General features: G+C 43.6%; 1 protein-coding gene across 1 annotated transcript in view; it reads left to right on the forward strand.

Moving 5' to 3' along the window:
- The window catches only part of NAMPT (nicotinamide phosphoribosyltransferase), a 30,826-nt gene extending 28,057 nt beyond the window's left edge, over positions 1–2,769 (forward strand). The window contains exon 11 of the mRNA XM_062018900.1: positions 686–2,769. Within this exon, the coding sequence (XP_061874884.1) occupies positions 686–799 (114 nt within the window). The 3' untranslated portion in view covers positions 800–2,769. The remainder of the gene's footprint in view (positions 1–685) is intronic.
- Positions 2,770–14,759: the final 11,990 nt, after the last annotated feature.

The raw sequence follows: 14,759 nt of genomic DNA on the forward strand, positions 1-14,759 counted from the left end.
GAAATCTCTTCAAAACAATTACAAGACTTAGGCTCTGAAATGAGGTATTATGTAGTTACTTCACTTTTGACAGGTTAAATAATTACTTTTTAATTGCTGTCCTGAGATATTGGAGAAGCCCGTTTCCCTGAAGCCACAGGTCCTTGCAATAGATCCTCAAGAGTAACAACTGCTCAGTGTTGCTTTTGTACTAACTTCTGCGTCCAAAGCTGTGCTTGTTGCTCTTGCAGTGTGCTGTTTCAAGCACTCGTTGATAAGGCTGTTATATGAAATACATGTGTAAATGGGACTGTGAAGAAAGGGGTTTTTTAATATAGTTTTTTTTGTAGTTACTGTAGAGGAAATAGATTTCATTTAAGCCTCTGGAGTTGATGTGTGTTGAATTGGTTGAGTATTGCCTTTCTTCCTAGCTGCTCTAGCAAGGTATGTTAAGCATGTGTGTATTGGGCTTTGGCCAGATGTTGGCAACTCACTTCAGGGACTGCTCAGCACAAAGCTACTGTCTGCGCCCAGGGTGGCCTGAATCCTTTCTTCTGTCTAACCATTAGTGAAAGGTGTCGGAAGGGGCTGCAGAGACTTAGTAGCTTGACAGTCTAAAGATCCGAACTCACCGGGCTCGAGGTTGCGTAACGGATTTGTTTGTTTGCCAGATCACTCTTTGCTAAAACAGTGGTGTTTCTTGCAGGATCTCCTTCACACAGTATTTAAGAATGGAAAGGTAACGAAGTCGTATTCGTTTGATGAAGTAAGACAAAATGCCAGGCTGAAGAACAGTGAACTAGAAACGGCATCTCACTAAGTTCCATTCCATGTCTGTGTATGTGTGTGTGTAACAAGTCCGTACTGCATAGCTACTGGGTTTATTGTACAGATTCGTGTGTTTGTGTTTTATGACATTGTAGCCAAATTATTTGTTGGTTTATGGACATACTGCCCTATCTTTTGCCAGTCTTTAGAAGAGATGAAGTCAGGAAATGGTACTTACATTGTAAAACATATTTAATGCTAAAGTGTGCTTTTTAGGGCCCTTTGCCAGTAGTGATTCAATCTGGTATTGATCTTTTCACAAATGAGACAGAGCTGAGAAACTTTTTTATATATAACAGAATATCACAAAATGGATTTACATAAAATTATCATAATTGCTTTATGTTTATATTTAACTTGTATTTTTGTACAAACAAGATTGTGTAAAATATATTTAAAGTTTCAATAATTAAGTCTTTCCAACTTTTCATGATTTTTATGAGCACAGACTTTCAAGAAAATATCTGGGGGGGAATCCATTGCCTTTTGTCCATTAATCAGCAAATAAAACATGGCCTTAAAGTTTGTTGTGGCATTGTACCATTCGACGACTCAATCAGAACTCGTTATCTCCTTAAGCTCCCATAGAATTGCTGACCTCACCGTTTCTTGTAGTTGTCTGTGTTAGTAAATCTGCATTAAAGAAAATTGCTGTTCTTACTAGAAGGCTTAGGTACTACAGACCTTGCTGGCACAGTAAGGTGTGTAAATGAAATGCCAAATTTGAAAGGATTCTCTACTGCAACTTAACTTGCCAAGTCTATCCCACTTGGCATATGCACCTCAATATTTTAAGAGTAAAGTTTTTAAGAGATCTCCTCTTCCACTATAGAATATATGTGTAAAATACTGAAATATGGAAGCGGTGTATTTTAAAGTAATTACACTTCTGGGTTTATTTTTCATATACTGTAAGTGACATGACTTTAAAGCAAAATACTGGACTGGGTAGTGCACTTTTTTACTTTTTTGTATTTTTTTCATTGATTTGCCTTTTGTCAGACTGGATGTTAAATTGTAAAAATGTTCAACTATTTTTGTTAACGACTTTAATAAAACTTGATGCTAGCCAAACTCCTACATGAATGGAAGACCTGCTTCCCCTTCTCACCCTCTCTCCTTGGGGTGAGGAGGGGCTTTTATTTTGCAGAGGGTAACTAAAACGATACATTTGAGTGATCCTTTTTGAACTGCCTGCACTTGATTGTATTTGCTCTCTGAATATGCTTGATTTGGAATATCTGCTGGAAAGCACAGCTCTTGAGGATTTTATTTGAGAAGCTATGTAGTAACCTGTGAAGTGTTTGATAGTACTGTAGGATGGCGCTCTCTAGAAAAAGTACCTCCCTTACTTCAAAGCAAAAACCAGCAGCAAACAGCTCCTGCGTTATGCTGACGATCAACTATCAGCCAACGGCTTCATATTCTGACCTGATCAATGCTTCTAATTAGTAAATGGTGTCACAGGTAAATCTTAGGAGTCCTCTAAAATAGTTAAAGCCTACGATCTGCTTTTAAAGGAAGACTGAAAAGCCATACTTCATTGTTCTTATTCTCTTGCCAAAAAGGGCCACATTGAAGCACCCATAGTGTTTCCAAGGTTTGTGGTTTAAGACGTTTATGCCCAGTCTCAATAGTTCTTGTTAAGAAAAACTTGTTTTCCACTTGTAGTTTATGTAATTATACATTTAAGTGATGTACTGTTAAAAAAATAGTGCTTTAGTAAGACTCTAAATGCTGACCTTTCACACTGAGGAACTGCCTTCCCTTTGCTAATAACGATACTGTTTGTATTTGGCCAGGAATGATTTTAAGTCTGGACCTAGGATCGGTAGCAGGTAAAGAGTACAGAGCCTGTTTCACTCCTCCACATGTGTACTAGGGAATTTTATGATGTATGGTTTAAGAAATAATAAAGTAAGTGCTGCTTTCATTCTGTACCAATAAAAATTTTGATAACTATTGACTACCCATAACTGCTATTTTTGTACTTGAGAGCAGAGGATATACTGTGGAAGCACTGATTCCTTCTGTACCATTGGCATACGTTAGTAATTGTTCAGTATATTATCTCAGACTTTTAGCTTATTAGCTGAAGACTTGAAGCAAACTGTCTACTTGTGCATGTCACTTTGAGAAAGCTGTCAGTTCACTCATTAAATGTTAATATCTTGGGAGGGAGGGAGGGAGGGAGAGGGTAGAGGAAGAAAAAGAAAAACACCTGGTGCTATTCAGACCTGAGTACGTGTCTGTCTGTGTGCAGTGGGGTGACATTCAGGGCATCAAGGAGCTGACAGAAACGACTGCAGTGCTTGAACCATACAATATCCTAATTCTTCCACAAGAAAGCAAACAGCATGTTTAAGTTTGCTTTAAATTACTAGATTTGTAGTCATTGATATATTTTAACTATCCCCATTTCATAATATAATACAGTATTTGTATTTAAAAATAGGAATTGGGAGGTTTGTGTTTAATACTCTTATTTGTAACCATATTTAGCGTAAGAAATGGTTTTTATAAGACTTATTTTTTTCCTTCGACTGCATGGTTATGAAAAGAATGTTTTTTGGTACTTTGAAAGATCAGAGGTGAGAACTGAGAAGAGTACTTAACTGATTGGTTTGCCAAAATTAGAACAAAGCTTAAACTTTTTTTTCTTAAAGGTTTTTACATTCCTTCTTAACCTGTTTAGTGAAGAATAAATATTCCTCACTGAAATCCTCTGTTACAATGTACTTGGCATCAACTACGAGTATGTAATACACATGGAAATAAAGTTTAGTTCTGGCAGTGAAAATAATAGCTATTTGACTGTGTTTTAAAGTCTTGATGTTGGGCATTAGCTGTCATCCCTGTGCTCTTTGTTGTCAAACACAGCCCGAGCGTAGCTGTGCTGTCAGTGCAGCCCTCGGCAGGGGAGCTGCTCAGTTGGCTTGCACACAGTTTATTGTTAAGTGATTGAATTTACAGTCAGCTTGGTTCTAGAGGAGGGAAACTGGGCTCTCTTTTTGCTTTTTTGCTCTTTTTCCTGTTTTCTGAGAGGCCTGAGCACATCTGGGCTTCAGCATGGAGCCTGGGCTTCATAACGAATCGTAGTTGAAGGAATCTTCTATTTATATTTCTCATATAAAGATGCATTGCTTAAATTTTAACCTTAAGGCCCCTAAAAATGCTTCTATAAGAGCAAAGTAACCAAAGTCGTTGCAGCCTTCAGTTTCTGTTGAAAAATGATGTCAGCTCCTCAATGGCAAGTACATCTCGTGTCCCTGTGGATGGGATTGTCATAACTAGAAGTGACATACCTTTAAATTGCAGAGAGTTCCTCACCAACCCAGATGCTGTTTAGGTGTATAGGGCACCTCATGTGAAGGTTATTTATCCTCATGTGTTGCCAGGGTCATACTGTGGTGTAAAGAAGGGCTCTTGTTGCCTACCATAAATGGCCTTTTTAGCAGTTCAAATGCAAGTCTCTGCTACAGTATCTTTGCAGAGAACATGCACTGCTTAAGTGGTAGATAAGCCTCTGCTTCCTCCTTTCCATCCTGTTAAAACCTTCCAGGTGCAACACTCCAGCTTTTCCCCCTCATCAGCCTTTGTGCAGGTGAAAAGTTTGTGTGATGGGAGCTCCCAGGTCCTCAGGCACACGGGAGTCTGCAGGGACATCACAGGCCTCGGGCCATGTGGGAGAGGGCAAGGGACTCGCCAACGTGAACCTTCCCATGTCCTCCAATTCTACAGCAACAAATGAAAGAGCATCTGTGCTGAGCTGCTCAAGGCAGGAGCTGTGAGGATGCATTTGAGTGATGGTAACTGCATCTCTTCCTGGGAATTTACGGGTTTTTTTTAATCCATGAGAGCCCCCTTGGGGTCCTGTAGATACACACCTTCTCTGTGAAATTTGCAGCCACTCCAGTGAATGGTCCTCTTGTCTTAAACCTGGCGGACAGAGGCCCTTTGTGTGAAGAGCTGCATGCCTTCTAACGAACCTGCTGATCAGAAATAAGGAAATGCTGAGATTAATCAACACTTACACGTGATTAAAGGTTGTATATTTCTGCAGTGCCAGGCAACAGGACAAGGGGTAACGGGCACAAGCTGGAACACAAAAAGTTCCACTTAAACACAAGGAGAAACTTCTGTAAGGGTGAGGGAGCCCTGGCACAGGCTGCCCAGGGAGGGTGTGGAGGCTCCTCTGGAGATTTCCAAACTCACCTGGACACGTTCCTGTGTGGCCTGATGTAGGTGGACCTGCTTGAGCAGGGTGTTGGACTGGGTGAGCTCTAGAGGTCCCTTCCAACCCCAACCATTCTGTGACTCTGGGATTAAACATGCTCTGTAAAGTCATCCTGAAATTACAGTTGCTAATCATGGATGTTACATTTAGGGTTTTTTCCCCCCTGCTTTACTAGTGGCACAGCTGACCTTGTTAAAACACCCTTCACAGTTATCTAAAGGTGTGTGGTTTTAATTCATGGTGAGGGATAAAAGCCCTTGACAACGGAGCTTTTCCAGAAAGTTATTTTCCTGTGGCACAGTGTTTTGTTGAAAGGTACTCTCATTTCTGATGTAACATTATCCAGAGCAATTCGAAGGCTATGGGAACGAAGTCATCACAATTCTCCAGTAGCATATTTTGAATAGAGTTTCTAGGATTTTTGGTTTCTGGTGACACTTCCTGGTGTCAGGATTGCAGTCCTCTCCCCTGCTCCTGCCTGGAGCAGAGAGGTCTCTTAAGGACACACAGGGAGCCATCATGCCTTCAGCAATGTTTTTACTTCCCTCTTATGCAACTCAGATTCTGAGTAGAAGGGCAAGTTTATTGTTTGTTTACCTTTGAGACAAAAATTGGGTTGTATAACTTCTTTTTTCAGCCATTTGGACTGAGTCTGAATCATTTGAAGCTGTCTCTGGATCACAGGTATAGTCACACAAACATACTCTCAGTTATTAATACCTGTAACTATTTGCATTTTCTTGTGTTTCATTGATTAGTATTGATCAATGAGATCTGAGGACCTGATGGTTAGTAGTTCCCCAGTGCTTTTGTAAGTGTATTTTATGTAGCCAGGTAATGAACAGTTCTTGAAAATGGCTTTGGAATTGTCTGTAATTGTCGTGCTTAAGTTGAAGTGGGTAGAGAAAAGAATGCAGGGGAAGATCTGAGGGCTGGACGTTTTTACTACTTTGTTGCTACTTTAAGTTATTAGTGTAGCTAGTTAAAGGTTTCACATTAGCTCTTTTTTACAAAAATAAATAAGGACACTTATTTTTTTATTAGCTGAGTATTTTATTACCAAAATAGCACTAAAAGTAATGCACATGTCAGACCAATTGCATAGACTCTAAACTTTGTATCTTGTTAGTTAAAGTGAAGAGCATCAGTCTCAAAGGTCCTTCCCTTTCCTACAAAAGGGAGAAGGAAAAAAGCTGTTTTCTCGGGGTGTTTGGGATGGAGTTTCCTCAGCTCTCAGGCTGCAGAGAAGGCTGTCATGCTCTTCCCTTTCAGGGAAGTTTTCCCTGTTCTGAAAGATGTTAACTTCTTTTAAGCATAAGGAATTGAGGCTCGTTGGATGTGCCAGGAGGATGATTTGAGATTTGAGAGGATAATCTGTGAGTGCAATGGCTTTGGGGAGAGAGATGTCTGTAAGTTGCAGAAAGGTCAGAGCATGACAACTAATCTGCCTGCGGTGAGGGTGCCTGCCTGTGATTTCTCTCAGCTGAGCAGGTTCAAGTCTATCCTGTAATCTGCTGTGAAAACATTGAGGCAGTTCAACCAAAACAGAGCGTGGCCGTGTTCCTCTGATAACAAAGCAGTGGTCTGTTAATGTGCCCCAGTCTAACCTGAATCCATTTTTCAGGGCTTGTAGCTACTTGTTAAGCCAAATACCAGTGACAAACTTCATTAAAGCTACTGTTCTTCCCACACACTGGTTTTTGCAGCCTCACCTCCAGCATTGTTGCTTTTACTGCAACTATAAATTGCCAGGGGATCAAAGGGAGATTTCACCTCTGTACAAGGTTTTGCCATCTTTACACTCAGACAAAAGCAAACAGATTCACAAGCTAGAACCAAAAGTGAAAGCTGTCCCTCTGCTACCCTTCCTGTCCTGAGCTGTGACAGTGAAAATGTTAATAGTCACATGAGAATCTGGCAAAACTAAGAGTTTGTTTCCTTTAAAAATTGGATTTCTTTATGAAAGCCAAATACTGAAGCATAATCTTTATAGTGTCTATAATAAAACACAGCTGAAAACCACTTTAGCTTGGGTACTGCAGGTACTTCTTGGCTCACCGATCTGAATCAGATTCCAGGTGGTTTACACACAGTTAATCCCACCAGAGAGGCTCCTCTGGCACACTGAATAGCAAGAATAAGTACCCTGGTGTATAGAGACCACAAACTGGGTCTTGTGTCTGCTGGGGAAGTCCAATGCCATATGAAATAGCCCATCCTGCTGCCACCCTGAACCCCAAAGGAAAACCCCACATTTTTTTGTGGCTTTGGTGAGGCTATTTCATCTGTGGGAACTATTCCCATGGCTGTTTTGTTGTGAGAAAGCATGTATGAGTCTAATCCCTGGTCTTCTTTCACAGCCCATACTAGATTAAGCAAAACCTGGAAGGGGTTTCACTCTTCCCTGTTACAACAGGGTCCTGCTGGAATGTGTTTGGAGACAAGAACTCATATGGCTACCAAATATGTGGTGTGCTGTAAACCAGCATGAGAAGAGGGAGTGACTCTGCAGGTTGTGGTATGGTTATAAATAATAATTCCTTCCCAAATCACTGGATTAGACATAAATGCTGTCGCTGAGCTGATTGTTATAACCCTGCAGCAGAGGCAAGGCTGTTGGTGTGCATATTGGCTAAGGCTGACTTTATCCACTACTCTCTTAAAACACATGGGATTTGGAAAGTACCACTCTCACCAAGCAGCCACCTGTAATTCTCCTACAGTGGGGTAAAGCTCTGTGTTACAGTCTCTGTTTTTGCCTAACATCTGAATTCCCCTGGGTTTCTGTTTGTTTGTTTGTTTGTTTTAGTGCTATTGAGCTTTATACTGACATCTTAATGAAGCTATTTTTATAACCCCAGGATTTTGTGTTTAAATGGTAGTAGGTGAATCATAACTCATCACCATGCATGTGGTTAGGGTTATTTTTTCTTGTACACATCCATTTATGTTGAATTTCATCTCCCATTTTAATTTGTAGTCACTATGTTTCATGAGTTCCTTTTGCAATTCCTTACAACCAGTTCCCATCTCTATTACCCTGAGTAACTCAGCACCTCCAGCAAACTGTCACCTACTTACTCATCCTTCTCTAGATCATTTAATAACATCTTGAGCAGCATGAGTTCCAGCAGAGATCACTGAGTAGAGTTTCACACGCTGTGAAAGATGAGTATTTTCCCTACTCTGTTTTTTATCCTTTGATCAATGTTGTATCCTTGCAAGGACCTCCCCTCGTGTCTCAAATCTTCTTAGTTTCCTTCAAGACTTGATTAGAAACCTTGCTGAATGCCTTTTTGAAATTAAAGTAAGTTACATTAAAAAGGTCTCCCTTATCCACACAGCAGTTGATGACTTCAAAGAAAGTGTCTTTCTCTTGCATATGTCACGTGGAGTCTTCCCCAGGAGCTTAAATTCTTTCCTTCCCCTGTAGCTTCAAAGTTGTTTGTCCACCTTCAGCATCCAGCCCCTTAGTCTTTCTGTGCCTTTGTCCACAGGATCAAAAGTCTCTTGAAAATGTAGAAAATGCAACTCCAGACAATTCAGAGATTTTATGAAACTGATTCTTGTTCTGCTGTCTTTGCCCCGTTGCAATACAGTTCTCAGCGAAAAGCACAATGCCAACAAGATTCTGCAGTCTCTCCCATGTGTTGGTAGCCACCTATTTCAGTGGAGTAACCCAGGATATGAACAACAGGTCTCCATTAGGAGAAATCTGTTCTTCAGTTTTGAAGTTACCAAGTGACAGACCAACTCATGGAAAGCTTATCACCTGGTGATGCTTCTCAGGGACTCGCATGAACAGGAAAGCTGGATATTATAAAAGAGAACAGCCTCACCAGCCCCTTCACAGGAAATCTGACATGGACTAGAGGCTGACAGAATCTAGTTTACACAGTGCTCACCCTTGGGCTCCAGTAATGCCGTTGTATTCAGCAAGGGACTCTGGAGTAAAGTAGTCTCCAGGGTACTTTGGAGTAAAGAGCCATTTGTTTTACAACTCCATGCAAGGCTCTGTGGGCATGTCTCATGTCCCTAAATAACAGGTATATAAACCTCATCTCTGTACTTTAAACAAGGATCTATTGAAACTACTGAGGTGCCTCTGACATGGTTGCTGGGATGAAGTGAGCACTGGCAATTGGTGTTTTACATATACAAACTGTCCAGGGATCACATGCATCTAAGTGTGTGTGTGTGTTTTATATACACAAAGATGCAAATCTATCATATGTGATATATTCCATGAGCTGTGATCTTCCACAAGCTCTGCATACAGGGGTCCTTGCCTTATTTCTTCCTGGTAGCTTCATTTTATATACAAAAGAGTTGTGTAAGCAGCCTTTTCAGCTACCATCTGACTGGTAGCTTATGCTGAAATGATCACCCATGATTACTCCTAAACCCATCTCTGAATTACTGCTTGCCAAGACAGCCTATGTGGCAGTCTTCTGTTGTGTAATTTGGCACTTAGCTACCTGTCAGTGGGTGCCATGGAACCATGACCAGGCAAGTCAGGTTTGCATAACAGCAACCTGTCTTTGTCCTTCTATTGCCCTTCAAATTACGTGTCTTCCCCAGACATTATCAGAAGTTTTATGTCATTATCTAGCTCACCAATGAATAAACTGAATTATGGCAAACAGGCCCCAGCCCTTTGGCATTGCTGCTAGACATGGTTGTGCCCAGGCCCCAGCCCTTTGGCATCGCTGCTAGATGTGGTCGTGCTTATTGGTGACTCCCAGTGATCAATATCTTGAGATCAGTGGAAGAACCTGTTTTTAATCCATGTGGTTAATCACCTGGCAGTTACATATTGCACAAGTAAACCAAACACATTGCTGTACTAATGCCTTGGAGGAATTAGCATTGCATTATGATGGTTTTCTTTATTCAACAGACCTGCAATCCCATCAATAAAAAGACACCAGCCCCATTTAATTCCTTTTGTTACCACTAGCCAGTGAAGTGCTCTGAACTGAAAGGCTGAGGCTGAGCTCCTTCTCCCTTGAGCTTCGAGCAGGGAGTGCTGCCATCCAGACCCTGGTCTCTACAGCAACTCCTAATGAGTTTCCTTCGAGAAATGCCTTTAGGTAAGGAATGTGCTGGGAATATTTAGCTGCAGAAAGCACAGCCCTAGAGGAGAAGTGGGACCTGTGTGTAAGCTAGGTACATTCAGAGGAGAAGTGGGGACCATCCCCCAGGGCACTGCCCTTCCTGGCACAGCCCAGGCCTGGCAGCTCATCTGGCCCTGGGCAAATGTCTGCCTTGCACCAAACTTGCTAAGCCATGGGACCAGGACTCCAGCTCAGCTGCAACAGGGCTCCTCAGCCATGGGCTGTGGGTGAGGGGAGGTCTCGGGTGAGGCAGGCAGGACTTTGGAGGAACTCAGTACCCTGACAGAACCATCAGATGATCATGCAGCTTGCAGTTGTATTTCTATTGAAAGTAAAACCCTGGTGCTTTGGTGAAGGTGGAAGATAGCTGTGATGGACAAAATGTCCCCAACATGCTGTTCCAGCAACATTTAGAAGCTTCTGAAGTGAACATAAATGTAGCGTTCACCCAAAAATCACCACAAAACAGTAAGCAAGGCTGATAAGGTAGGAAAAGTCAGTAAAGGAACAACATTTTTAAGAGCCCAATTTCTTGAGATTCACGTGGTCCAGGGTAAGCTGGTGATACCCACTCTCCAGTGGAAAGGCCAGTGAGCCCCCAGCCCTTGTTACACCAGTGGCAGTCATACACACATGAGGGCCCAGGTGGTTTTCTGTCAGCACTGATTTCCTAAAGATAACACACACATGGTCATAGAAGAATGAGACTGAGGTCCCCTTGCCTTTCAAGGAAAGCCAACAATTCCATCATCCAAGATTAGGAATTTTGCCTGAAGGGGGTGCAAGGCTGTGGGGTGTTAGGATGCTGTGGCCATAGAAAGGATGTGGATGATGCCTACCTGGACTGTCTACCTTCAACACTATTTCCCACAGCATCCTTGTGGAGGAGCTGTCTGCCTGTGGCTTAGATGGACATACTCTGTTGGGTGGAAAACTGGATGACCAGGCCCAGAGAGTGGTGGGGAATGGAGTTAAATCCATTTGGCAGCCGGTCACTAGTGCTGTTCCCCAGGGCTTGGTGCTGGGGCCTGTTTTGTTTAGCATCTTTATCAATCATCAGGATGAGGGGATCAAGTGCACCCTCAGTAAGTTCGCAGATGACACCAAGATGGGTGAGAGTGTTGATCTGCTTGAGGGCAGGAAGGCTCTCCAAAAGGACCTGGACAGGCTGGAGTGATGGGCTGAGGCCAATTGCATGAGGTTCAACAAGGCCAAGTGCTGGGTCCTGTACTAGGGCCACAACAACCCCATGCAACGATACAGGTTTGGGGCAGAGTGGCTGGAAAGCGGCCAGGCAGAGAGGGACCTGGGAGTGTTGATTGACAGCAGATGAACACAAGCCAGCAGAGTGCCCAGGTAGCCAAGAAAGCCAATGGCATCCTGGCCTGTGTCAGAAATAGTTTGACCAGCAGGGCCAAGGAAGTGATTGTCGCCCTGTACTCAATGTTGATGAGGCCTCACCTCGAATACTGTGTGAGGAAAGGCCAATAGGCAACAATAGAAAGGAGAAATTATTTTGAAAGTGGCAGAATCCAGGATTCTCTGATGCCTTCCTCTGCTGGGTGAATAACAAACCACACAGCCACAGTGTTTGTAACTAGACTCTTCTCCATATTTTTAGCAACTGATCTATGAGATCATTTTGCTATTTTCAGTTGTTTGTGACTTGGGACTTTTCTGCTAGGGATATGCTGAGTGGGAAGGAACACACACTCTGGGCTTCCAGCAAGCAGCCAAGCAGACTCTACAAACCCAGTAAATGAAACTCATTTTCTGAGCACTTTACCTCCCCAGAGTACCAGCAGTCTAGGGCATAAACAATCACTGTGGAAATGCCCTGTAGGTTGTTCCTCCAAGGCACTGGACAACAAGCATGTAGGCAGGAAAAGCCCAGAGAGTCTTGATTAAACTGACCCGATGGCTTCGATAAGCAGGCAGGGTCTGTCTGTAAACCTGGGTGTCATCCCCTGTGCCCCATTCACAAACCATCAGTGCCTCCCTCAAAGACAGAAACACAACCCCCACGCATGCCCTTTGGTGAATGGGTGGTTTCAGTGAGAAAGGCCCCTCTGGAGATCACACATTCTGTGTATCCTACACCATTCCCAGCGTTAGCACAGGATTTGCTGCAGCCCCCATGCCTGGCAGCAGGCCTTGCCCTCCCAAAGGGGCAGCTCGATTGTCCCCTCCTGCCTGCTCCTCTCCTGCTCTCCCTGCTGCCTTACACACAATGCACCTTATCCCTTATCTCAGAGACCCTGAGTGCTGCTCTTCATTCATGAATGAATAAAGACACAATAATTGACTGAGTGATAAGCCATAGCTACAACTTTACATTAAGCCTGCAAAACTACCTGCAGGATTCTCCCTAAGGCTACCCATGCTGTGCTCAACCTGCAGCTTCCTTCATCTCTGCCAGAACTCAGCTTTGAAATGTGTTAAACAGAGACAACCACTTGCAAGCAGGGCCAGGCTCACAGAAGACAAGCTCCTTGGGCCGTCTGTGAGCAGTGTGGGGCTAGGCCTGGGCAGTGCCGGCCGCAGCTTGGCAGGCTCCTGCCTGGCGCATCAGGCATGGCTCTCACTGCTTGTTCCTGTGGCTCACAGCTCCCCCTTCAAATTCATTTCACATTGCAGGTGTGATTCCTCAGTAGCAGGATCCTCCTGGTGTCAGCTCCCACCAGCCCATCGCTTTTTCTCCCCAGGTGTCTTTGCACAGACAGGCCTCGACCACTCCCCACACACTCTTGGACAGGGTAAATCACCTCCCATTGCAAAGGGCTTTACAACGAAGTCATGCTCCTTCCCCAGCAAACCTGCACCACACCAGCAGCCCTCCAGAAGGCCCAGCAGCAGCCGTCACCCAGGTGCCACCTCCCTTCAGCTCAGTCCCCCACAGCTGGGAAGGTGCCATGGCAGGATGCTGGGGTTCCGGTGAGTGAGCACTACTGACCTTTAGGACCTTGGCAGAGCAGCAGGGTTTCAGCCAGGTTGAAATTCTGGTTCTGGAAATCCAAGAGTAAATCTAGGGGCAGGAGAACTCAATTTTGTCTGAGCAGACCCCCAAGTTCAATGTAAGGTTTGAGAATTTGGGGAGCCTTGGCTCCTTGCTGCCCAGTTCCAGAGAGGCTGGAACACCTCTCTGACGAGAACAGGCTGTGGGACGCAGAGCTGTTTAGCTTGGAGAAGTCTGAGAGAAGACCTTACCAGTGCTTATATATACCTAAAGGGTGGGAGTCAAGAGCGTGGGGTTAATCTTTTTCCTGTAGTACCCAGTGACAGGACAAGGGATAATGGGTACAAGCTGGAACACAGAAAGTTCCACTTGAACATGAGAGAGCCCTGGCACAGGCTGCCCAGGGAGGGTGTAGAGTCTCCTTCTCTGGAGGTTTCCAAACCCGCCTGGACGCGTTCCTGTGTGCCCTGATCTAGGTGGCCCTGCTTGAGCAGGGGGTTGGTCTGGATGATCTCTAGAGCTCCCTTCCAACCCTGACCATTCTGTGACTCTGGGATTGGCAGGGCTCTCTGGCCGAAGTGCAGTGGTGGGACCACAGAACTCTGGGCAGCCCCTCCAAACCAGCAAGCGCAAGATGTTTCAGCTGTGAGACTTAAGTGTTTCCACAGCTTTAAGTTCTTCAGCTGCAGAAGTTTTCATCTACTTAATTACTTTTTCTATAGTCCTTCAAATGTATGAAGTGCTTGTAACAGTATGAAATGGCACTTGTACCATCAAGTGGAGACTGTTTATGTATTTTTATTTCCTTTTGAGCTAGAGGGAGTGGAAGAAAATAGGAACTTGCTTTCTCCAAGAAAATAAACTGACCTTTGAGTGTTATGAAAGCTTTTGTACAATAATTTGGGCAAGGACAACTGGAATTTCTCCTATGAAGCATATTTTTCCTTAAAAAATGTTTGTTTGCTAAAACCAGAACAGTTTGCAGAAAGGCCTGGTTTCAGTGAATCTGCCCTTTTGACAGCTGGTTAGAAAAGTTTTGAAACTGCTGAAATGCTGTTTGTCAGCATAACTGCTCAAATAGGAAGTTTATCCACAGCTGGAGTTAAAATAGAATTATAGTTTTTAAAATAGAAAAAAATAGACCTGAAATAAAAAGGAAGTATTTTTGCATTATTTAAAACCAAAATGTTTAAACTGACCTAATCCAAAACACATTGTGACCATCAGCTCCCAACGGCTTTGTGGATTTCTGAGGAGTGGAAGGTTCATCCCACGCTAGAGGAGACTGGTAAGCAGCAGGAAAGCTGCAGTGTAGGTGAGGACCTACACTGTACTGAGGGGCTTGAGATTTCCAACCTTGTGCAATGACATGATTTGCTTTACAGATATCTGTTCCAAAATTATCTCAAATAACTCCCTGACCCATGGCTGTGACCATGGTCATGCAAAACATGGACTCAGCATTTGAACAGGTGAGCTGGTTTTGGCTGGGTAGAGTTAATTATCTTCACAGCTAGTATGGGACTTTGGTGGATTTGTGCTGAGAACAGTGTTGGTAACTCGGGGATGTCTTGTTTATTGCTGAGCAGTGCTTGCACAGAGTCAGGGCCTTTTCCGCTCCTTACCACAACAGCAAGGAGGC

The sequence above is a fragment of the Colius striatus genome, chromosome 1, assembly GCF_028858725.1.
Source record: "Colius striatus isolate bColStr4 chromosome 1, bColStr4.1.hap1, whole genome shotgun sequence".
Lineage (NCBI taxonomy): Eukaryota > Metazoa > Chordata > Aves > Coliiformes > Coliidae > Colius > Colius striatus.